The sequence below is a fragment of the Lepisosteus oculatus genome, chromosome 1, assembly GCF_040954835.1.
Source record: "Lepisosteus oculatus isolate fLepOcu1 chromosome 1, fLepOcu1.hap2, whole genome shotgun sequence".
NCBI lineage: Eukaryota > Metazoa > Chordata > Actinopteri > Semionotiformes > Lepisosteidae > Lepisosteus > Lepisosteus oculatus.
In genome coordinates this window covers 67632404-67657372 of record NC_090696.1, presented here as the reverse complement: position 1 = coordinate 67657372, position 24969 = coordinate 67632404, and the positions used below count along the sequence as shown (strand labels likewise).

Here is a 24969-nt window from a genome sequence, read left to right as displayed (position 1 = left end):
GCGATCAAACAAGCTAGATGTGCTGAATGGGTTAATCCGGCCTGTAACGTTTATCTTCTTGTATCAGTATCAGTACAATTTACCTATCAAGTTTAGTTTCTCTTTTCTATCCTGTGAGATTTACGAAGCTAAACTAGTTGTTACTACCACTGCTGATTATTTTCTGTACGTCGACAACAGCAATCTCAGTAAGCCATATGTGTATGAGAGAAGTAGCCTGTTTTATTTTTTTTGGGGGGGGGTTGTTTTGAAATGGAGCTTAAAGCATTAAACACTCGTAAATGCAATAACAAGGACAGGTAGGCGATACAAAGTTGACAAAAATGTGCAATGACGAAATGGAAGTTGACCACTCTCCATAATGCGGTGTGTGTGTAGCAACAGCAGTAGCGCCAAGGACAAAACGTTTGACTGTTGTCAGCTCTTGTTTCGCAAGCAGCACAGCCTTCTGTTATCTACCACCGGGAGAGCCGTGATCTTCAGCAGTCAGTGCGCTACTGAGGTCAGATGAGCAACCGCATTGCTCTAACGCAATATTGCGGTAGCCAATATTCATACTTTTAAGAGAAAGATCAATTCACGAGTTGGGTTTTACACATATATATCTCATCTCAATCAAAAGTTATTTGAGAACAAAGAAATCTATACACAGAAAGGAAAGAGTGTTATTTTTTCCGTCTTAGGCCTTCAAACCAGGGAAAATATTAACCTATAGGGAAATACAGAGATCACTGATTGGACGAGAGATCGGTAGTGCACCCAGGTATTCACAACGGTAACCAAATGAGAGAAGGTTCAATAGCGCTTTACTGTGAGCAAAGTGCATGGGGGTAAAAGTGTGAGTTATATCTCAGTTCCACAGAGACTTACTGAGGTACCAGTTCCCTCTGGTGGCAAGCTCTGGGTACTACAAGATTTCTACGCCTCGGCTCGCTGGGACTTGGAACAACGGTTCACAATCTAGGTCCTGGGTTAACACTGTCTCTTCTGGTTTTGGACCAGCCGAATTTCTTAATCACGGTGATTTTTATTTACGTTTTCTTGTTTGGGGCATATTTGGAAAATTTGTTTCCAGCGCATGGAAGGATTTCTAATTGGTATCGACCCTCTACCGAATCCTACATTCAGAAGTGCTGGCTGAAATGTAAATCAGGTGGGCCTCCGCAGAAGGAAAAAACGCTCTTTGTGGGCGTCTGATACAATGTGTCTTTCTCACCCTGTTCATCATCAATTCTTCAACTTGTAAGAGCTGCATCAGTCAGAAACGACGTCCAGTAGGCTGAGGAGGTAACAAAATACAGTAGCTGGTGGAAGTGCTGTACGCAACGGGCAACGCAGGCGAATTGAAGAGTAGATCACCGATGAGACAGAGGGAGCTCTGTTCTGCAGAGAAACTGGAATATAGGTGCCGAATGATCGTGCTCCAGTCCAGAAGATGCAGAAACGGTGAGGCCGGCTGAGGTTCATCACTGTACAGGAGCTTGGCCGAAACTTTCTCGACCCAAAGAAGCGTTCAAGACAGCCCAAGCCCGGCCGAGACTCATGGTCCAGCAAATCAAATCCGAATCACAACTTTAAAGACAGAATCCAAACTTCAGCCAAGTGAGCCAGAGAAGCTCAGAATGGTGTAGATTTAGCCACTACACCCAAACTTTCAGATGAATGTTAGGGTTCCTTCCATTGGTCGGACCAGGCTTACTTGCTTAGTTCTGGTCAGTTACATTGTACGTCCCCATGGGTCATGACTGCTACGCATCTTTGAAAGAGGACTAATTTTGAGTCAACTAAGTGAATCCGCTTTATAACATTATAGAGTATATACTATTTATTCTGCTACTGCTATCTGTAATTACTTTTTTGCACATTAGAAATGAAATAGCACAGCTCAAAACATGTTTATATTATATTAAGCACATACAACAATCTGTACAATATTAAAAATGAATTAATAAAAATGACAGTAATGTACGGTCTTGTTCCTATGCTTCCAGGGTAGTTTCCAGGTTGCTGCAAAATTCACAAAGAACAAGTGGCTTTTTGGAACAAGTGGCTTTCAGACTCGAGTGGAAAATGACAGTAAGTGCTTCGCAAACAGGACGGAACAGGAAAAAATAAAAGCACCATTAACAAGTTACATTGCCGAATCGAGACAATGAAACACTAATGAAAACATCAGCTTTCAGGCAGCAGTGTGAAGTAGTGGTCAGGGATAGCCCTATAACTAGAGAGTTGTAATGTCAAATCCTATGTGGGGCTCACTTACCAGGTACTGGTAAAGGTACTTTCCTCTGTAATATGTTTAGTTATATAAATGTAGCTAGTATTCCAGAAAGCTGTCAGACACATTAATAATAATGCATATTGTAATGCATATTGAAGGATCTAGAAGAGATCGCAGGTGTCATCTAAGTAGTCAACAGTAACAAAAAACTAGGAGTGCTGTATTTTCTGCTGAAATCAGTAACTGCAACTATTTACTTGTAAAAATAACTATTTAATCTATGTACCCCAGGCTAAATCTACAGTATGTACCTGCGAGGACATGCTACTGTGGAAGAGAATGCATTTACCCACAGTAGCATTTAAACGATTATGGATTTAAATGTTTAGGTAATTGTACTTTTCCCATCTAAATGTAAATTGGACAGATATTGGCGTATTCCTAATCAAATTAGTATATATATTTTTAATTTAAGTGCCACCATGGGAACCGTCTCACACAACAGCAGGGTGTCCGGGGGACAGTAATCACAGCCGGACCAGTTCAACCTCGCCATATTATTATCCATTACTCTGCTGCATAATTTCCGCTTTCATCTGAGGAGGTATTATAAACTGTCATTTTCTGTTGGGCTTCTGATTCAAGTCCAAGGACCTTGATTATTCAGAAAAAAACATAGCAGGTAGGTCATTCCTTCATTGACCATTTCGTAAACCTCTTGTCGGTACAGCAGGTGTTGGCGGACCGGTGAGATTCTGGAAAATTCGGGATCGTTTTCATTCAGATTCCTGTGAGAGAGAGAGAGACTACACATTGACTCAAGAAATAAATGAGTGAAGCCTGATGTCCACAATGACTTTCTTTTTTTGAGGCTTTCAGCCGACTGGAGTCATGATGCCCTTTTGAAAGTGAAGCTTAGGCCCCGCGTTTGCAAATCGCCTGTTACAGATCAGAAAGGTATTTCGTAATAATCTTCCATCTTCCACTAATGCGGCAAAGGAGCTCTCTCAATAGCATGCGTCTAACTTTTTTAATATTTAAAGAAATTGTTGATACTGATGTGGTACGCGAAATCTGGTGAATGTAAAAGCAACGCATGTAGTGCAATGTCGATATTTTATTTTAATAATCAAAGTCATCATCATTTAGGCCCGTGACAATTTGTAGGAATAACGCTGCTTCTGTGTGAAGTTAATTTTTTAACTTTAGTGCTTTTTCCTGATGAGTTGAATATTAGACACTAAATATCGATTTCGCTTAAGTGCAGTGGAGTTTAGTACTGCTCTTTGTGCAAAGTGCTTTGTATTCATACACATAAATGCAAGTCATCTTTCTGAAGGAAATTTTCAAGGGAACAAGTAGAGGGGGACAGCTCTTCAGCCGCACTCTTCAGAAAAGCAATTTTCATTCGTGTGTTTATGTCCCCTTAATTCATCTCGTACATTCCCAGAAAGGAATCTCTTTACTGTTTGAGTGCAAAATAATACTGAGGATCTGCTATGGCGAGTATCCGATCCATCGGATTATTGAGGCCATGATACTCTATGTAATCTACTTAATTTAGAACTCTGTTTTAGAACGCGTTTCACAGTTCGTGGTCATCACTAAAGCTGGCTTCAATCACCATTTCTTCACTTGGACAATAGAAACAAATGGTGCAGGAAACACTGTTTAGCAAAATCATTAGTTGTTTTTAAATATAAGAAGTAACAGGAAGTAATCTAATAAAGACTGATGTAAACGTATTGTAAAACCATGGGGAAAAAGGTGACTTTGGAAATCTAGGAAATAGTCCTTCTGTAGTTATGCTTTGGACTTTTACTGTCCATACAGAAGGATGACGTGGTTGAATCTATCTGCTGTTTCTCCTGTACTTTCAGTTATTACTGTCAAATGTAATGCATTGCTTGTTGAGTTCATTTTTCTGTCCTCTTGGCATTATTTCTCCCCATTCTGAGTGGATTGTAACTGGCTTCATCTGGGCCTGGACTCTTATAACGCTAATTTGGATGGTGGTGCATTTGCTAGTGAAAGAAATAACTGATGGCAGTAAAAACATGAGATTGAATATAAAAAAAAACATTACCGGGACCTGCAGGTTTAGACCAGGATTCTCCCAGGGTTTTGCAGTACGTGAATCTGTAGTGAGAGACTGTGCTGCACAGTGGCGTCATCTGTTTGAGAATATTACATCATTCACTCACCTTTTGAGCTCCTGAGACTAGGTGGCCTCTGTTCCTTTAGCAACTAATTGCATGGTGCTTATACGGCACAGCTGATTATACAGGAAAGTTATACAGGATTATAGCCAGTGATGACAATTGTATCATTGAAGCACCAGTTAACGTCTCTGTATTGCCTTTTCAGCTTGGGGCTCTTTTTCTTTGAGGGTGCAGCAGAGTTTCGGCGATGGCAGACACAGAGAACAGGAGCCCTCCCCCCCAGGTCGGGCCTGTGGTAAGTCCTGACCAAGCTCGCCTTGTTCTTGTGGGTTTCATCGGCAGTAGCCAGAAAACTCACCTGGAAGTCATCTGGCACAAGGGCAGGAGAACACACCTGAGAACAGAAAATGAAGACAGTCATTCTAATGTTATTAAATATTATTTCCAATATTGTAAGCTGCATATTCAGGGTTTTTTTTTTGTGAAACAGTTTTCAATGATAGCATAGAAAATTCTAATGTTTGGTTTCTTTAAAATGTGGCTTACTTGGTTTAATATTACTGAAAAAAATAACTTTCATTTAAAATAATTTGAAAAGCAGCCTCTTGTTGTTATGTTCTGTAATATCAGTCAACACTGTCATTTTCATGTGTAACTTTTTATCTTTTAATATTAAAAACCTTAAATTATGAGTGTATTAAATAAATTTATTGAGTACTTTTTCAGTCTAGTACTGAAATTGAATTTATATCACCACGTTTGAGAGAGGTTCAACAGTGTACAAGTTAGATGAGAACATTGTGAAGATAACTTGGTTTTCATATGACATCTGAGCACAAGAACATTTCTTCTCTATTTCTGCCTCTCTACGGTTTATATGCAGTGCTTTCAAAATGTGAAAATGTATAAACATTATCAGAATTCAACAAAACAGTCTGCATAGAATGCTTTCTTTTAGTTTTTGCAAAGACTATATACATTTGAGCCTGAGACATTCTTGTGTCTACGTCTGAAATCTAGGTGATCCAAGTCATTAAGATCCTCTATTGTTGCTTTACACTGAATTAAAGTGTTTGTCAAGTTCTCTGCAACCGACAGTGAATCAAGCCAGTCAAAAGTCAGAAAGCAGTCTGAAAGTCCTTGTATCAGCTCCTTTGTCCCACTGCACCAACTAGGACATTTGAGACATGTTGTGATTTTGCTCACTCTCAGTTAGCACTCTCATCTCTGTGTACAGTAGGTTGTGTCTCCCTCTGACCTTTGTGTCATCACTTCAAGCCTGGGTCTGGGCTCTTGGTGATTCCCTTAGTGGTGGGACACAGCTGCCAGGAGATCTCTGCAGCTGGGGCTGGCTGTTATTTAGCCAGGATCACCTTGACCATCCAAACAAAGCAGCAGTAGCTTTTGTGACCCCTGTGAGCTTTCAGTGACATCAGTGAGAGATGCACCACTCCGCCGCCAGAAACTCTCTTGTGTGCACACGTGAACAGTTGAAATTTATCAATGGGGACATGTTGGTGACCATGCCCTCATTAAACCCCTCTTGTATTAGAGCTCTGTCCACAAATGCTAGTCATAAAAGCAAATCCAAATCAGGTGTATACATTGTAAACATTGGTGCTGATTCCAAATACAACCAAAACTATTCTAGTTTCACTCAAAACTCCACTACAGATGTTAGCCCAAGAGAGACAAAATTAAGTAGTGTATACGAAAGTATTTATTTTTGATAAACTAAATCTCATTGCTCAATGCAGTGTTATCAGCAGAAACATATTGGCACTCATTTGCAAAGTGTATGCGAACTGTTATTTCTGACAGCGTGTAAGTGTTTTGATGGTGTGTTTCAGTACCCTCACTCAGAGAACTGAGGAGTGAACATCTGCAATGTGAATGTTCTTATTGGGATATTTGAGCTATGATGTATGCCAGCAGCCTGCAACTCACAACTGGCAGCCCACTGAAGCTCAGCAGGTTTGAGGCTGGTCAGTACCTGGATGGGAGACCTCCTGGGAAAAACTAAGGTTGCTGCTGGAAGAGGTGTTAGTGGGGCCAGCAGGGGGCGCTCACCCTGCGGTCCATGTGGGTCCTAATGCCCCAGTGTAGTGACAGGGACACTATACTGTAAACAGGCGCCGTCCTTCGGATGAGACTTTAAACCGAGGTCCTGACTCTCTGTAGTCATTAAAAATCCCAGGGTGTTTCTCAAAAAGAGTAGGGGTGTAACCCCGGCGTCCTGGCCGTCATCGTAAGGTCATTGGCCTTTACCAATCATGGCCTCCTAATAATCCCCATCTATGAATTGGCTTCATTACTCTGCTCTCCTCCCCACTGATAGCTGGTGTGTGGTGAGCGTTCTGGCGCACTATGGCTGTCGTCACATCATCCAGGTGGTGGTGGAGGGGAGTCCCCATTACCTGTAAAGCACTTTGAGTGGAGTGTCCAGAAAAGCGCTATATAAGTGTAAGCAACTATTATTAATTATTATTATTAGTATTGTTGTGTTACGACTTCAGATTTATTTTTGCTTCTGTTCCAGCAATTCATGTTGAGCAACAAGCTGGAAACTGCCATGTGGCTCTCACGGCTTTTTACTGTGTACTGCTCCATTCTGTTCATTCTTCCAGTCTTGGGGTGAGTAAATAACGATCGGTTCATTTCTTTCCCTTTTAGCTGTATTTTTCCTTAGACTTGCTACTTTTTTAAATTCAGCTTTTTTCCATGCACAGGATATCCTAACAGAACATCAACCACATGGAGTTAATGTTTCCAACATTGACACATACTAACTGCTTTCTCATCCTGACCATAATTTGGGTGCTTCTCTGTTTAAACTATTGACTAATAAGCTGTTTTCTTCAAGTGTGGACCTGTAAAAAAGTCAGGCTGCCTTGATTCACGTTAATTAGCCACAGTGGGACAGATGCGTCTTTTTAGCTTTTGAAAGGGGTTGTAACCTATGTCCTCCAGTGTAACTGAGTATGAGTCCTAAAAGCTGAAGAATATCCCTTAAATTGTTTGGTGCTTATGTTGTTTTCTAAACATGAAAAAATAAGACTTTATTACAAGATGTTTTCACGGTTAGCGTTACCAAGCACAGTGTTGCTGTACCTGCAAGAGACACCAAAACATAATATTACTGAAGACGTGATACCCCAGTCAGGAAGAGAACTATGCAAGCTTTTTTGTGCATGCCTTGGAAAGATGATGCAATACATCCAAAGTCACTTTAAATTCCCTCTTGTGGTTGTTCATTTAATAGGAATGATAATTGGCGAGTTTACTGTCCTGCAACTTGTGTGCTCAGAGAGCCCGAGTGATTTGTTGTCTCTAGTTTTAGGTTTTATTTCTGTATTAATGTCGTTTTCAGGTCTCTCATACCCGACAGCCAGAAGATTATCTTAATTGACTGGTCTTTTGCATGAGTTTTGCGCTTTAATCAGCGTTTTCCACTGTCTGATAGTTCTGGCGTAGATGGCGCCAACAGGCAGGGTCAAGTCCAACTGCAGGGTGAGCAGGAGATGCAGTCCTGTCATGCAGCTTGTGAGCACCTGGGAGCAGCTCCCTGCTTCGGGTCCGCTGGTGATGTGTGTCCCGAAGCTGATCTTCAGTGGCGTTCGTTGACGAAAGAGAAATTAAACATATTTCTCTATGATCTTAACAACTGGTATCGGTGTTATGGCAGGCCAGCAGGTTGGCAGAGATTTTCTTGTGGAAGAGTACTTCTGAGGTGAACAGCAATTTTGCCGTTTTTTCAGATGGTCTTCTTAAATGATGGGGATACAAGTACCAGTTATGAAGTCCTGCACTGCTCAAAGTGTAGCAGTGGAATTCAAGATTGGTCTGTGAAGGCAGAGTGGTAAAATACTAACGTTAGGTTAGGTAGTTACCTCTAACCCTTCTCACATGGCCTTTCTACTCTGTAGTGCAAGGGCTTTCCGTGGGCATGAACACATCCCAGATCACTGGAAGACTCTCATTCTGATTGTGTGTTGTGTGAGTTCCTTGTTTAGTTTGTGGAAGAAGCATTGCATACTTTTCTCCCCTCTTAGGGCTGTTAAATTGACCTGCTTCATTTTTATTCCTGTAGCATCCAGGAGGCAGCTAGTTTCTATCAGCGTGCCTTGCTGGCCAACGCCCTGACCAGCGCACTCCGGCTACACCAGAGGCTACCTCACTTCCAGCTCAGCAGAGCGTTCCTGGCCCAGGCCTTGCAGGAGGACAGCTGTCACTACCTGCTCTATTCCCTGATACTCGTCAACTCCTACCCGGTGACCAGTATCCTTTAAAGAGTTGGTGAGACTGATGTCACGGACGTCCAAAGGGACTAACCGTGGGGAGCAGGAGAGCGGAAAAAGACCCATATGCGTAACGGCGAGACGGGGAAAAAGGCCCGGGCTCATTAGTGCAAAGAGTTCAGGAATGCCGTATAGAAACCTATGCCCTCAGGGAGCGGACGTGGGGCGCCCTGGTGCTAGGCAGGTCTCAGGACATCCGAACGTCAATGCTGAGCCAGGACGGAGTGCAAGACCCGGAAATATATAGCCCAAGGGAAAGAGAGGGACAGGAAGGACAGCAGACCGGAAACTAGGGACAGGACAGAGAAGGAGCGCCCTCTGGCTGCAGAGGGCGTGACAACTGAGGGAACTACCCGGCAGCTGTGTCTGCTGTTTTTTTTTTGCTGGTTCGTTTTCTGTGAATTGATCGGGAGGCTTTCTGCATTTCCCAAAGCCCCGTGCTTAGTGTATGAACTCGTTTTCTTTCCTGCCTCAGCCAGACTTTTCTTTAACCACTGCCTGCAGTGAGCATATTCCCAGTCTTCCTGTTTTCTTTGCTTCATGCGACCACTTACACAAAAAAGGTTCTAGACGTAAGTATGGCATTTTTTCCCAACTTCGTTTTGACCCTTCTCATGAGCAGAACAATAAAAAAAAAATGATTCCATATTTGAAATGTATTTTATCTTAACGGGGAGAACAGAATTGCGCATTGTATTCTAAATGAGGTCTCTCCAGTGCTTGGTGAAATTTTAAATGCCTTGCTTTATATCCTGGTTTTAAAGCATCCAGAGAAAAGCAGTCAGTTACATTAAAGTGGAAATTGCTCAGTATTCAATACAAAGGTTCTCTACTTAAAAAGAGGTCTCAATACAGTATGCGGTACAAAAACCACTGAGAAGGAACATATTTGCTCCACCACTTAAAGGTTTAATTTTGGTCCCCAGTCACAGATTCAAATAAAAAATTGTTTGTGTGGAATTTTTATGTTCTTCCCGTTTTGCTGGGTTCTTCATTCTCCTTCCACATCCATGATGATCAGGTTTGATTGTCTTGTGTTTTCTGCCTTGTGCTCGGTTATCTGGGCGTAGTCTTAAACGTGCTGTGACCTGAATATCACCAGGAGAAGTGGCTTAAATGATGACGAATTCATAGACGTCCATACAGTAGAAACCCATTCTTTTCAAGTTTTTCAGTTCTTGTCACAGACTGACTTTGCAAAAGGTTGCAGACTAATTCTCTCTTGTGTGCCCTAGAACAGCTGTATGATGATGGTCATTTGTGTGCCTTTCAATTTTTCTGTAGACAATGGGCCCCACAAGTTTGGCCTTTGTGAGGAGATTTCTGGATAAACTCACAGCAAACCAGCAAAATATTCTCAAGTTTATTGCTTGTAATGAGATCTTCTTGATGCCTGCGACAGTCTTTATGCTCTTCAGGTAAGGTCAATCTACTTTTATCATCTTTGTCCTGAGCTAAAGTGTATTTTGGAATACCTTTGGAATAAAGTTGTGAAAACGTTTTGAGAACCAGTTGCATTTCAATAGTGATTCAGTTTCGTACCTGCTGTTTTTGAGGTTTTGCAAGTGTTTTTCAGATTTTGCCTCTCAGGATTAAGCAGTTTGTACTGCTCAACAATAGGCAACACCATGGTGAGACTGGTGGCTGTAGTTCATGTTTGAGCTTCAGAAGACTTTCTAATCACGTTCCGTTTGATTGTACTAGAACATCTAAACTCTTGGCTGTAGAACCAAAGAAATGTGCGTCTACTGACAAGTCTGTACCATGTGTCGTTTCTTCCAGCGGCCAGGGCAGCCTTCTCCAGCCGTTCATTTATTACAGGTTCCTCACTCTGCGCTACTCTTCTCGAAGAAACCCGTACTGTCGGTAAGAGACGTCCGAGAACGGCCGTGCAAAATAAAACACACCAGTCCGCCTCACTGAGCTCACGTGAAACGTTTGTGGTAAAAACGTCTCGTTATGTGATGGCAGTTTGTTGTTTTCAACTGTTGTCTTACCAACCCCGATTTAAAAATACAGTATTCTTGACTTGTTTTACCCCCCTTCGTAATACCACTCTCGCCTGCCTCCTCCTCCAACAAATGGGTTGGCACCTCAGTCATGTTTACATTTAACATCAGACAGCGAAGAAGACATTTGCATTTACACCTCAAAAAAAGAGTACGCGAAATATTGTAACTATCCTCTCAACACAGTGGGGTCACAGCAATTACACAGAGAACTGCTGGCTCTTCTAATGAGAATAAACATTGAAGCTCTTTTAGTTAGAACAAGATTTTGTTGATGAGTTTTAGTTCAATCCACAAAAAGAAAAAGTGTAAATTCAGCAGTGTACCTGTACCCGATGATTTTTTTAAATCGTCATAATTCACAATTGTCATAATCATACTATGTAATGCTAATAGTACTTTGACTAAAACCACGACCATCCTCATTGTTAAACGATTTTGGTTAGGATTGTTCTGTCCTTGCCTTCTCCCGACACTGATGTAGTTGTTCTGTTCATTCAGTCTTCTGTATTTTTATTAAGCCATTTGCATTAATGTCTCTTTTTTTCCTGCTCCTGGTCAGGACTCTGTTCACAGAACTTAGGATTCTACTTGAACACCTGATAATGAAGCCGTCCTGCCCTGCGTTGGTCAGAAGAATGTGTCTCAGCAGTATTGCCTTTGTTAGCCGTTTGGCGCCAACTGGAGCATAATTCTGCCAGTTTTGGGGATCTCTTTAGGGATTGACAAACACTTCGAATATTCGCAGCAGCTGGTGTATTCTGCTAATTGCTGTCTATAGCTAATAATGGTAATGCACAATGCACTGAACTGTCAAATGAGGTAGCCTCCTCTCCACTCCTCATGTCTTGTCAGATCTCATTTTAAGTGTCTTAAGGTCATTATGGTTCTGGTCAGCCCTTCTGAGACTTCTTCTTTCTTAAAGAGTCAGTGAGTGTCTTTTTTTTTTGTGAAAGGATTAACACAAGTTGTTTTAAAAAAAGATTTTCTCTTTTGATCTTTTTTATGTATTTATTGTAATTGAATACATTTGAATAGTTTAAAATTGGTTCCAGTGTCCTGAGGCCTCTGAAAAACCTTCACTGTTTAAGTCACTGTCCTTCCTATCAGAATGATCATACTGTTTGGACACAAAGCTTTCATACTGTTTGATTTGTTTGCTGTTTTGTCACATAACATTGATGAAATACTCTAAAGATAATTTAAGTAGAATTTGAAAGATTTCCTATATATATGTATGGTGTTTGAGGTATATATACAAATCTGACCTTTAATCTTTTTTTTTCTTAAATTACCAACTCTGTTTTCAGGCATTTATAATACAGTAAGTGTTAGTTTTGTATAAGGAAGTCCACTTGAGTTGTTTTCTATTCCCAGCTGGTTTTGTATCCAAATGCAGTTTTTCCTACTGCAGGCTAGAGCTGTATCTGTCTGGACCACTAATGGGAGAAGCCAAATACCTTCTGTTATTCTTCACAGAAGTACTTACAAATAACTATAATGTATGTCACTTGAAATACTAGTGATGCAATATTCACAGCGAGGAAAAGCTAAAAATCGTTTCTTTTCTAATGTCACAGTGGGTGTTTGTAGTCAGCTTACAGCAGTAGTTTTTCTTGTTTAACTCAGCCAGTGACACTCTGGACTCAGCATACAAAGGGGACTAATGTAATGCTTAGGTAGTGCAGTCACGCTGCCTTGTTAGAAATGTAATTATAGCAGTTTGTTTGGTTGAGAGCATGCTGTTGTTTTATTTGGGCATAGGTAAGCCATGTGTTCTGTCTACAATAGAAAACCTCCAGGTACAAAATGTAGAAATTAAATGCAATCTAATTTAAAATTCCTATTTAATTGATGTATTTTATAACTTGACAGATTGATTATTTATCAGCTTTTCAGCAAGCTGTTCTAGCAGTTGTGGGCGTGGCTGCATGAACTGCTGTTGTACAAGGCATCTCTTTTCTTCTCTGTCTTTCATTGTGTCTCTTTGTCTTGTTTTATGTCATTCTTCTGAAAACAGAATAAACGAATGCTGGAATTACTTGTGTGATCAGGTCCTTCTGAAAATCTGGAAAGTGTTAACCACGGCCCTATGGAAATGTTTTCATCGACGTAAATTGTGGTTTATCTGCCATTTTTGTTCTTATAGTTTCTGCTAAACACACTTCCTGCTTTTTGACAATATAATCTTTCTTGATCACTGTAATGCATGTTAAACATAAACATTGTGCCTGTGTTTCTCATGGAGAGCAAGCTGGGGTATGCGAAAAACACAAATTCCTAATACAAGAAATTGTATGTGGCTAATAAAGTAATCTTATCTTAAAATAGCTAAACTATAAGAATAATTTGCTAAAACACTTATTCTTGCAAGTGAGAGTGTTTGAGGGGGAATTGCAGACTGAAAATTCCAACACTGAGAGCTCAGGTCAGTGCAGATGTGTTTCAAAGCACTCCACTGTTGATTGTAATCTGTGATTGTGGCTCTGAACAATGTGTCTAGTTCACAGATATGGTGCTTTGCTAATACACTGATGCAACATGGCAGAAGCAAATCAATCGCAAAGAAAGACTTGTGCTTGTTGCATTGTGCTGTAGCTGGTGTGTGTTTGAGTTTAGTTGAGTGTGTCGATCTTGCTGCTGAACTAGGCCTTTAAAAGAAGTGCTGTCTGTTACTGGATGCTGTGCTAGTACACTAATGAGCACTATGCTTTGTTTCACTCTTCTAAACTAGTCTAATAGTTCATTAGTACTTGACTAATAATCTTGTTCTCCAACATTTGAAACCCTTTCAGTCTGACTTAAGGTAATAAACACTGAAGCAGCACCTGTTAATGCTGCAAACAATATGGCATCAAGTGTATGCTCTTCGGTGTTGTAAATCATGGCATTATGCTTCTTTGGCTGGAGAGCTTGGCATATCTGGTGCTGCCTTTAAACGGCTTAAATTACACCTTGCTGAATATCCCCAGTTTAGTTTTCTTTATTATATTACTTCTGATGTGTTACATCTGGAGTTCCATGGGGCTCAGAACTGGGCTCTCTGCAATTTAGTAATGATGTTTTCTCCCTTGGTCAATTATGGGGTAAACGTGGACTGAATTACAGTTTCTATGCAGATGATATTCAGATCCGTGTTCACACTAAACCTAGTACTCAGGTTAAAATTTAGACAAATGCCAACAATATTATTGGGTTCCTCCTTTGCGATACGTAAAACCAGAGCTACCACCATGTCATGGGATAATGCTGCGCTTGATATTCAATCCAATCCAATCCAATACGCTGTTTGATCCTGGGTTGATTTTGGATAGCATTAGCAGAATATTGTCGAGTTAGAGACATATTGCCTTGTTGTGTACTATTCTGTGTGTGTAGCAGTTCAATCTTTAAAAAAATAAATTAATGATTACTCCTACGTTTTACTAACAGGACTCTCTAAAACATCTCTGGAGTTGCAATATGTTCAAAGTTCAGCCACTATGCTCCTAAGGAGGCCATGCAAAAATGATTATATCACTCCTGTCTTTGAGTTGAGTCCTTACCAGGATTCCTGTCAGCTTTTGATATGATTTTAACATACTTTTGCTTATGTTCAAGGCTTTTAATGGCTTGGGCCCCCTGTATATATACCATTTATATAGCCAATATGTTATCTGCTTACTCCCCTCAGAAAGGTTTACTATGTGTTCCTGCTGTTGACTTACACCAGGGGAGTCAGACTGAGTTCTTGGACAGGTTAGAGCCCTCCTGTTTTTGTTCCTTCATGAGCTCTGTCACACACTGGGTCTAATTAATTACCTGCATATGTAAGTAGAATACTTGTAACATGGTTACTGTACCTTTAACGAAGTGAGTGTTTTGAGTGAGCAACTGAAAAATGACCTGGAGTTACATCCTGTATGTGTTGAAGAAGATAATTAGGTGAATTTGTTTAATTGACTACTCGGGCAGGAAGAATAACAAGTAGACAGTAGGACAATGGGTTTAAACTCATACCCTGGAAGTCCTTGTGTGTTTGGGTTTTGATTCCAACCTGAGAAGTGAATGAAACGACCTGATTATTTTCTAAAACGAACAAGATTTTTCTTGGGGTGTTTTACAGTTGGTTACACAATACCGTCACTTCGTTAATGTTTTACACTCATGTGGCCAATTAAAATAATTAAACCAACAATCTTACCGAGAACAGGGATAGAACAAAGACCAATAAGCACTAGGCCCACCAGGAGGTCAATTTTAGATCCCTGCCCTGCACTCAGTGGATCCTATTCCAAAAAGCTTAGGATCTTTGCCATATTGGGTGCTTTTAGCCCAAGCTTTTTTGAATGTTTTGCATCTGATTTTTTTTGTTGGACTTGTAATTTTCTTTAGTTTTGTTTCATGCATTCTGAATCTCCTCGCGGTGGTTGCTTTTATAGATGCTGTATGAAATTATTCATTACTATTCCTTCACTGAATCACCTCACCCTCTGTAACCCACTTTAAAAGCTGGTAAAATTCACCGTGTGAAGCTTGTCTTTATGGTGCGACCAAGTGGGGTAGATAGTCAGATCCATGCCATAGTTTAAGGCTACCCTTCCAGTCCACTGCACTTCTGATCTTCACCTCTTGTTTTAAAGATGCTAGTGGATTAACCTTTAGTACTGTGAGCTGCCTTGGCTTATGACATTTTGAAGATCATATTTCAAGATCATATTTTAAAAAAAAATGTTTTCAGATCCTGCGTCATTTTTTTTCTACCTCTTCACATTATGGAAATTATTTTTGTAGCTGAGAACCATGTAATATTGAAACAAGGAAATCAAATCATGTATCAATCAAGATTGATAAAGATAGCACTATTATGAATCACGGATGTAATCAGTATTGATGTATCGTTCCTTCAGTCAGAAGGTGTGAATACAGTACGTCTTGAAGAAATACGTCCTGTGCATGAAGAGAAAAGTTCCCTGTCTCTGTATAATTCTGCAGTGAAAGTCTTCAGCAGATATCAGTGATAGTGCTAGTAACTTGAATGACCTTGTGTCGCGTGTACTGAGTTTGATACTAGCTTTCGCGTTTTTATCCAGTCTGGCGGCTGAGCTGTGGGTCTCCTGAAAAGGACTGCTGTGATACATACAGTACATCTGGGAGTCTTAAGCTGTCTGACCTGGTGGTGCCTGTGCTGTAAATTATCACAATAAATTGAAAAAAAAAATGTATTTTCTGTTTTTATTTACTGGTCGTGCCGCAGAAATGCTAATATAGGCCTCAGCGGAAAAATATTGTTCTCTCACCCGTTTGCCAGAATGGAAACCCATTCGGTAAAAATCCAATAAACACAATCATCGCAGCCTGCTGACAGCAAAGAAAAAGGGCCTCATTTGCTGTTCCGCATTATGCAGCGATTCGCTGTCTCCCTGTAGGATTTGAAATAAGATCAGCTCAGTAATTGAGCCGCTCTGTACCCTCAGAAGCAAAGCCCCCAGATCCATATGTGTTCTGCGTTGTGCTTAAATCAGCAAGAATGATAAATTTCATGGTGCAAAATTGGCAGTGTCTAGGGTTTACTGAGATGACTGCCCGGGATAATCTCTCCTGCTGTAATTCAGTGCCATTCTCCCCTTGTGTACTCTGTATGACAATTACACTTGATTTTAATGCAATTGTTTCTGTTCTTTGTTCGTCGCTTACTGAACTCCTTCTCATTTGAAACAAGGAAGCAGTTTTCACCTCTAGGTTCACGGAACATTTCAGATATGTTTTTTTTTCTTCTTCAGAAAGCTTTTCAAGAGATCGGCTCCGCTGCGCCCTGTTGTGGGAAGACGCGGTTACGGGATACAAAAGTCTCAGCGAATGGTATTGTAATTGAGCCGTAGTTTTAAAATGCTCACGGCACCATATTGCAGATATATTTTAGGAAGGGCAAAGGGCAGTTCGAACGTTTCAAACTTGTACGTGTTTTTATATTCGTTTAACAATGTAGGTTTCTGTGAGTGGAGGCAGACCTGAGTCTGGAGTGCAATTGGTGATCAAGTCGAGCGCGTTTTTTTTTTTCCTTAGGTAGATTTGATGGGGGGAGCAAGCAGATTATTCAGTAATGTCGATCTGTAATATAAAAATGGATTTAGAATATATTATTATTTAGAACTGGATATATAAACCATTTCCAATTGCCCACTTTTTCCGTTATTGCAGGGTGCGTGACTTTTTTCCCCCCTGTCTTCCTGGTTCCGATGCCAAACCTAACAGACCAGCCCAACAGAATCGAACACGACAGCATGAGCTGACCTTCCGACAACAGATTAATTGCACCAGACTGTAGCTCAAGTACCATTATATATTTCACTAAGAATTGCAATGCACAGGCACTAGGCATATTGAAAGGTTAATTCAACATTTAAGATACAATAATTTGGTTTAACCCGCTTGGTTGAGGCTGACCTCCTGGCCACAAAGGCGAGGAAGCTGGGACCCACATAGAGAGCGGAGTGACCAAGAGGTATCTGCTGGGGTGAAGGAGAAATGAAAAAGACGTATGTGAGGAAGAGGAGGGGAGTAATACGCGCCACCTTTAAAATGTTTAAGGATTTTAAGGAAATGACATCAGGATTGATTTATGGATTTTGGACAGCTGAGGCTGATCGAACTTGGCTATTGTCATTCCTCTCGAACATTCGTTACTCAATCAATTTCTATATGAGACGCAATATTTTCTAAATAAAGATTGAAAATGGTCAAGAATAATTTGCACTGGCCCTTTTTAAAGTATTCTAGGTGTTGCTCTGTAATTGCGAAAAGACAAATATTCTGTTTAACTCACAAAGCCAACTACAGTGCAGGTCAAGCTTGGCTGTAGTCTTTGAGGTTGACAGACACCTTGGGTTTCCGGAGACTATACTTGAAAGAAAATATTCCTGCATTTAAGAGTCTTATCATATTTTTCATCAGGGTATGTTAGGTTCTGGGCTCTCAGCCAGAATGCTGTGGGTTCAAAACTGCTGCAGTTCCCTTAAACAAGGGGCTTCACTGAAATACCCAGCCGAGTAAATTGGTGCAAATGTAAGTCTCGTCAAGGAAAATGTTGGACAAACAGATCAGTACAACAAAACTAAAGAGAGAGCCCTAACCTTTTCCCCAAATGCTGTTTGCTTTCAGTAGATTTTGTCACATTGGATAAGGAACAAGGATTGCTAAATGGCAACTGCATTCCCTGGTGATGGAGTGGGATTAGACAGCCAGCCTAGGATCTGTCTCGGATCTGAGCGGCACAGTGATCCTTGTAGGGCCAGAATAGCAATTTTCAAATACCTTTTTGAAATGGTTGGTGTTTGATTTTCAGTGTTACACCATTCGTCCCTTTGTCCCAGCCTATTCTTTTGGTCTGTGTGCTCCATCCCTTCCTAAAATACACTTAAGTACTTTAATAAAGGGTTAGCTCCACCTAAGCAACAGAGCGCACCCATAAATAATTCCTGGTGTTAAAAAGAGTTACACAATAAGTTAGTTAATGGAACAGTTTTGTGTTTTAGGTGGAGCAAGCCTTTTATTATTGTGTTTTTGTCCTTCGAATTGGCTGGAACTTGAAGAATAAAAGAGTGACAGGAGTTTGTCTGTATTGTACAGACAAGCCTCAGCTGGGCCAAAACATGATTGTAGTTACTAAATATCTTGACTGGCAGTTCATTTATGAGGTGACTGAAAAAGATTTTAACAAGTCATCTCTGTGGATTCAATTCTCCTTTAAGTCTGTGCCTCAGAGTGATTCTGGTCCTGTGTACGTGTTTCAGAGAAGGCTGAATGGCAGTTGTTTACCATGAAACACTCAAAAAGTGCTCTATTCTTGATATTTAAGCAATTATGTGTCTTGGGGGCATTTTGAATAAAAGGTCTTTCTTCAGCTGTTTGGAAAGAAAAGCAATCTGGGCCATGCACAATTCATTCCAGCACAAAAAAAATAATTTTCAATTTCTCAATATAGAGATAATCGTGCGTTTTGATATTAAGGAACATAACAGTATACAGGATGAAAACAGAAGTCAAATGTGTAAGCAATAGCTCCCCTCCTGCTGAAACAGGCTGTGTTTTCTCTAGGACAGTGCTGAGGCAGGGGTACGTAAGACACTTCTGCTTTATAGTCCAGCCGAGCATTCAGTGACTCGATTGGCTCAATCAGTGGTTTAATTTGGAGTCCAGATCTTTGCTATCTGACCATTTAAAGCTGCCTTGAAACTGCAGAGGTTTAAGGCTCCTTCTCGGGTTGATTGTTTTTCTGTTGGGATGCTCAATACCACCGCCGGTACCAGTTGACGAGAGTGGGGAGTATACCGCCCTGGGGATGGGGAGATGAGGAGAACAAGTGGTAGCCCGTGATGATTCTAAAATCCCATCTGTTATTAGGACACTGTTACATTTTGTTTCTTAAACATCCAAAAAAAGTATTATCCCAAGATTACCAAAGGAGTCCGAAAAAGCTTCAGACAGGTCACAGCTGATGCAGAGACAGTCTGAGTGTGTGAGGTCTAAGTCCTTGGTCAGGACTTCTCTTGGTGCAGAGAGCAGGTTTCTGCCTTGTCTACCTCACGTCCCTCCAGTATGTTTCCATTGATTTTAATTTTCCTAGGCTTATACTGGAAATGTGTTACTGTACATGTTGCTTTATTTCCAGTTTTTACTTTGGAGTGTCGCACACTTGAAATGTCATTCTTTAATTCAATTGAGGGTAGAAATGCTCTCTAGTATACTAGCACTATGGGCAGAAAAATCAATATTCTCTTGGTATTTCTCGTAAAGTTATGTTTTTGACAAGAGGAAGCCTAAAAGCAGTTTTTCTCAATGACTCTAAAAATAAACAGCAGCTGTGCAAAAGCAGAAGAAGGGGTCTGTGACACAGTGACAGACGAAACTGAAATGACAGTTGAACAGTGGAGCTCACCTCAGGTTTCCATTTTTGTTTTTTCAAAGAATGCTATGATGAGTTTAATGGGTTTTTTCCCCACTCAAACACTATTATTGCTGGCATTTTTTAACAACATAGTGGCCAGAACATGAGAAGTAAAGCAAATTAAAAAAACCTTGCAGACTGTTACACACAGTTGTGGATTTCATTTTTCCAAAGAACACTGTGAAATACAAATAATGCAAAACTGCTTTTGTATATTTTTCTGTTTTAAATAACTCATGATAATCTGAGGATTTAAATAATACTTCCAACTAGTAGCGGTATAAATCCAGTACCTATATCTCTGGAAACAATCCTCAATGTTTACCGCTGACAAATGAAATATGGACAAAAGTATGCAACATAGGGAACCCCAGTAGCCATGATTCACAGCACCCAGAATTTCTGTTGACAGCCTGATTTTCTGATGGAGACATTATAACAGCCATGACAGCATGTGGTAGTTGTTCAATCTGATCTGAAGACTTAATGAACGCTTTGCCCTGGGGATTTATTCATCTATCGAGAAACTAAAGCTCCGTGTCAGGAGTCCCGACTCCAGCAGACAGGTTGACTTGCAAGGCAGCCCTCAGGTTGGCCCAGAAGAGTTTGTGTTTGTTCCTGTCCTGGGGCCACTCCATGTAGGTCCTCTTCGCCATCATGGCCTTGAGCTTGTAGAACTTGGAAGGGATGAGGTACTGGGGGACGGGCTCCAGAAGGACCAGGATAATGTTGTCTGAGTCCTGGGACAGGAGCTGGTGCTGGGCAAAGTACAGCTCGTAGTGGCACCACTCGCTCTGGATAAAATGGGCGGACAGGACGAAAATGGACCTGTAGCTCTGCTCGATGCACCTGATGATGTTCCCCACTATGCTCTTCCCTGGGATGAAGTGCCTCTCGTGCTGACAGATTCGCAAAACCGGATCTTCTTCTAAGTTGGGGAGGAGGTAGTTCTTCACCCATGCTGCGTCCTGCTGACTGTAGGACACAAAAGCATGGAACAGCACTTCTCCTGGAGCTTCCAGCTTCTGCTTGGCTTTCACACGATGCTTGGCCTGGGTCCACCGCCAGATCATCCTCACATACCAGGGAACATCTAAAAGTCTGCAGAGAATCGCAGTGGCAACAATGATGAATATAGTAGGGCAAAGAATGACGGTAAGCAAAAGGAATATATTGCATGATACTTCAGCAATGTTAAAGTCCTTCAGTAATGTGCCATTCAAGGTTTGAGGGTAGCTACAGCTGTAGCCAAGGGGCCAGTGGAGAAGTTTGGCACTGTGTCGGTTTGTAAAATTAATGAATTCCTTCAAGGCACACGTGCATATGAATGGATTGTTGCTCACGTCTAACACTCCCAGGCCTTGGCAACTGCTGGAAAATCCCACTGATGGAGTGTGAAGGCCGTTCTCTTTCAGCAACAGAGTCTGCAGCCTTCTGAAGCTGTCACAGTGAGGTATGTCAAGAAGCCTGTTCGATCCAAGGTTGAGCTCTGTCAGGGCCATCAGATCTAGTGCATCGGCGGAGACTGCGGTCACCTGGTTGTTTTGCAGGTCCAGAATTTGTATGTTTTTGGGTAAGCATTTGAAAACTGAATCGTCTAGGTTGTTCGATGACAATACTAAAGTGACTATGCTCTCAGACCAGTGACAGTGTTCGGATGTGTACTTGTATGTGAGTGAGTTGAAACTGACGTCCAAGTGTTTCAATGACAGCATGTATTGTGTTGTGCTGCACAGCTTCTGGAGTTGCTGGAGCTTGTTTCCTCTTAAAACCAGGGTATGTAGTTCTTTTAAAGTTTTGCAGCTGGTTTCATTGGTGATGGTTACAGAAAACACACTGTCAGACAACGTATTGTTCGATAAGTCTAGCATTTTGAAAGGCCTTTGGTTTGGGGGACAAATCATGTGTACAATGGGTGTATTTGCAATAGTGAGGTTCTGCAACATCCTGTTAATAATAAAGTTGTACAGATCACCTTGAAAAAAGAAATAATCTTGAACTGACGCATTTTTAATAGTCAAGGACTCCAAAGAATTGCTTTGTGTGACTTCTTTCTTCTTAATTGTCTCTGTGATGAATAAATTATCTATGTATAGGTGTTTAATTGATGACTGGCAAATAGTGTTGATTATAACTGTGAAATCGTTCCAAGACATCTCAATATTGATTAATGACAGATGTGCGGCCTTCATTTCTTTCCCCTTCTTCACATGTACCAAAGCTTGTTTTAAGTATTCACTTCTCTTCATTGCAGACAATAGCACCTCTTCTGAAATGGAGAGAGCGTCAGACATGACGTCTACATCTGTAAGTCTGTTTGTCACAACAATTTTGATTCTTTCAGTATTTAAGCGTCTTAGACTCTCCGTTTCGTAGGAAGTGAGACTTTCCAAATTAAGAAACGCACTCCTCAGTCGAATGTGAGAGATGCTCTGGAAGTCCGTTCTCTGAAGAGTCTTACCACTCACGCCCATATACTCCAAATGCCTCAGGTTGCGGAAGGCATGGCTGAGGGCCATTGAAACAAACTCATTGAACGAAACGTCCAGATATTTCAGATTGGGAGTAAAATTTAAGAAGTAACAGGATAGGTTGCGAAGTTTATTCCACGAGAGGTCAAGGTATTTCAGTTCCTGGTTTGATTTGAAGGTGTCATTGCTGATGTCATCAATCACGTTGGAGGATAGGTTGAGGAATTTCAAATGTGGCACTCCTGAAAAATCCTCACTGTTGAGGGTCTTTATTTCATTATGGGACATATCCAGGGCCTCTGTGGTTAAGGGTAAGCTTCTGGGAATGGAAGTCAGGGATTGAGAGGAGCAATTGAAGGTGTTTTTTAGCCATTCATTTCCTGCAGAAATTGCTCGTGTAGTAGCACCAAACAGAATACAGACAGTCAGCACAACAGAATTCATCCTGGCAGTGAAATTCCCTTCACCTGTGAACCTGTAATCCACACAGGTGGAGAGTGGAGAAAGACCAAAAAAACACAATAGCAAAATTAAAAATAGATTATTGTGTCGCTGTTCTTCTTTTAACAGTAACTCCACTAATTATTTTATGTTGTTGTAGTTTTTCTTTGTTTTACATAACCCTCCTGAATAAGGGGAGTTCTGAAACTCAGAAATTGATATAAGGTTAAAACTAATTAAAATTCCCATTCAATCTTTAAAGGGCTGAAAGCAAATTTCCAAATATGCCTCCCAATAGAAACTTGAAGGCAAGTTTAGACCTTAGCTACAACAAACCCCTTCAGAAATTTTATTCTTCTTAATGCAGTTATAAGTTGCATTGCAAAACAGTGTAATACTAAAAATAATTATCTTAAATTATGCAGGTTTAGTCAATGGTTGTTAATGAAAGTGCAACATATGTAGCCTTTTGCCCTCTGTTTTCTGTGGTATTTCTAGGTTTGTTCTTTGTCATAAATGGTGTAAAACGAACATCCATTATTGGTACTGTGTTAAAACTCTGCTTTCAAAATAAAAAAGACAACAAGTACAGTTTAGGTCATGGCCATACCAGATTAAATGAACACAGGGAACTATGTAACAGAGTCCATAGTCTGTGAGCCACTACAATACACTCATAGACCACATAACATTAACCTCACACAAACTAATGCAGTGTACACTTCAACAGAACATAAACTTGCATGCCTCTGTGCACACACAGACATATCCTAATCACACTGATTTTGCATCAGATCAAACTGTTCAACAATGACAACCGTTTCAAAATCAGTGCAGGATCTGGAACCCTCTGAACACACCATGCTTAGTATTTGAATTACAGGCTGTACATTGTGCAGTCCTGAGATAGAGACATGCCAGATGGGGCAGACAGGAGACCAACAATGTCTGTAATCTTGGTCTGTACCCTCAGATGCTCTAGAGGTCCCATATACTGTACAAATCTGTTTAATGAGGAGATGCAGGATGTGTGCTGTTCATCCGTTCTGTAAAAGCTACTCTCCTTCAGCATAAAGGGTTGTTTTTCATCAGCAGGTTTTGGAATGTGTCAGTCAATATTATGTGAAATGAGCCATGAGGAAGACATATGAAAACAAGTATTGCTTCTTTTTCAGCCCCTGTTCAGACCAGTTTCAATATGATTCTTCTTTGGCATTTGGTAGAAATCAGATGCTGACGTACACTTTCAGGAAATATCTTGCGATTGACTTCTCTAAATTGGACCCAACTAAACATTTCTATGTTCTGAATTACATAAATATATGAGCAATATACAGTATAAATATGTGGTTGTATATATATATGTGACCAAAGGGTTTTCGTCCTTTTCAGTAAGTGTATTTTATTAAAGAGCCATCATTATACTGAACCACTAAATAATATCCCTAATGAAGACAGATAATAATAATAATAAAGAATCCAGTTCTTCAAAGTATTTTAAACCACATCTTATTCTACCTCAACATTTTCAGAAAGCTGAAGCATACTGACCTTAATGTGATCTCAGGATTGAAGTGGTTTAATCAAACACTTAGGAAAGCAATTTCCTCTCCTTAGGCTGAAGCTTGCCTCATCGCTGCGATTTCTAACTGGTATTATCTACTGTTCTTCCTCTCTTGACTGGCAACAGGAAGCTCTGCAAAGGAAGTCTGCAATCACATTATGCGACAGTCCTCAGCTTTTTCAAAGCTGTGTAAAGAGTACTTCAAAGGAATAATACAAATACTTCCTATATAACAAGGCCGATTTAGCTAGAATGCTATGGAAAACTCATGCAAATTATCTGAAATGTCTGAGGAGTGGACTAAATCCTGACTTTCCCTTACAAAATTGGAGCTCATAATAGCATAAACAAAAGTACATCCCTGTGTTCACTGTAGAACCTACATTACAATTCATATACTATAGACTGCTATGTATACTTATTTATTTTTTATGTAGTAATTATGTACCGGTTAGGTACAAAGCCTTTTGAAAATAATTTAAAATGGATCCTGTTCTAAAATGCTATTACTTCTACCACCCTATAACTGATGGAGGTACCGTTCTCAAAACAGTAGGGATTTATTTGTCTGGAATCTCGGAGAATACCACCGATGGCGGAAGATGGGCTCTTGTGATGTACTGTACTGTTTTGGAGAAATGTACAACTCCCCAAAAAAAGCTGATGAAAATTATGTGAAACATGGTTAACAAGTCTTTGGAGGCCTCACAGAAGTTAGTGCTCTGGACTGATTGGAGTCAACACTTGACACCAACCTGCTTTACATTGCCTAGCTGTTAATGAACTCTGCAGAGCAATCAGGAATTGGAAGAGCAATGCCTGGCCAGACTGCAGCTCACAGATGGAGAGTCTCACTGATGGTGTCCAACCAGTGTCC

The 24969-nt window shown here is 40.6% G+C and overlaps 2 protein-coding genes across 3 annotated transcripts; one reads left to right on the top strand and one right to left on the bottom strand.

Moving 5' to 3' along the window:
* The first annotated feature begins 2745 nt into the window (after positions 1-2745).
* Positions 2746-12731, top strand: tmem33 (transmembrane protein 33). Of its 2 annotated transcripts, XM_015345879.2 has the most exons (9): positions 2746-2903; positions 3093-3178; positions 4589-4678; positions 6923-7017; positions 8474-8661; positions 9186-9253; positions 9966-10099; positions 10464-10547; positions 11253-12731. In XM_015345879.2, the coding sequence occupies exons 3-9, from the start codon at positions 4631-4633 to the stop codon at positions 11380-11382; spliced, it is 747 nt and encodes a 248-aa protein (XP_015201365.1). In that variant the 5' UTR covers positions 2746-2903; positions 3093-3178; positions 4589-4630; the 3' UTR covers positions 11383-12731. The 2 variants fall into 2 exon arrangements, with proteins under 2 accessions (XP_015201365.1, XP_006630101.1); XM_006630038.3 differs by lacking the exon at positions 3093-3178.
* A 4330-nt stretch (positions 12732-17061) lies between these two features.
* tlr1 (toll-like receptor 1) lies at positions 17062-24161 on the bottom strand. The gene is made up of 2 exons (XM_015345878.2): positions 24080-24161; positions 17062-22562 (listed from the first exon to the last, which is right to left on the bottom strand). Exon 2 carries the CDS (start codon positions 22529-22531, stop codon positions 20144-20146), a length of 2388 nt encoding a protein of 795 aa, XP_015201364.2. The 5' UTR covers positions 22532-22562; positions 24080-24161; the 3' UTR covers positions 17062-20143.
* Positions 24162-24969: the final 808 nt, after the last annotated feature.

What these genes read in the sequence shown, in the direction of transcription:
- tlr1 (XM_015345878.2), bottom strand. Translation starts at nt 22,531, where the DNA reads ATGAATTCTGTTGTGCTGACTGTCTGTATTCTGTTTGGTGCTACTACA.
- tmem33 (XM_006630038.3), top strand. Translation starts at nt 4,631, where the DNA reads ATGGCAGACACAGAGAACAGGAGCCCTCCCCCCCAGGTCGGGCCTGTG. An exon ending in CCCCCCAGGTCGGGCCTGTG is followed by an intron (nt 4,679 to 6,922) that starts GTAAGTCCTGAC and finishes CTTCTGTTCCAG; the next exon opens with CAATTCATGTTGAGCAACAA. An exon ending in ACACAAAAAAGGTTCTAGAC is followed by an intron (nt 9,254 to 9,965) that starts GTAAGTATGGCA and finishes ATTTTTCTGTAG; the next exon opens with ACAATGGGCCCCACAAGTTT.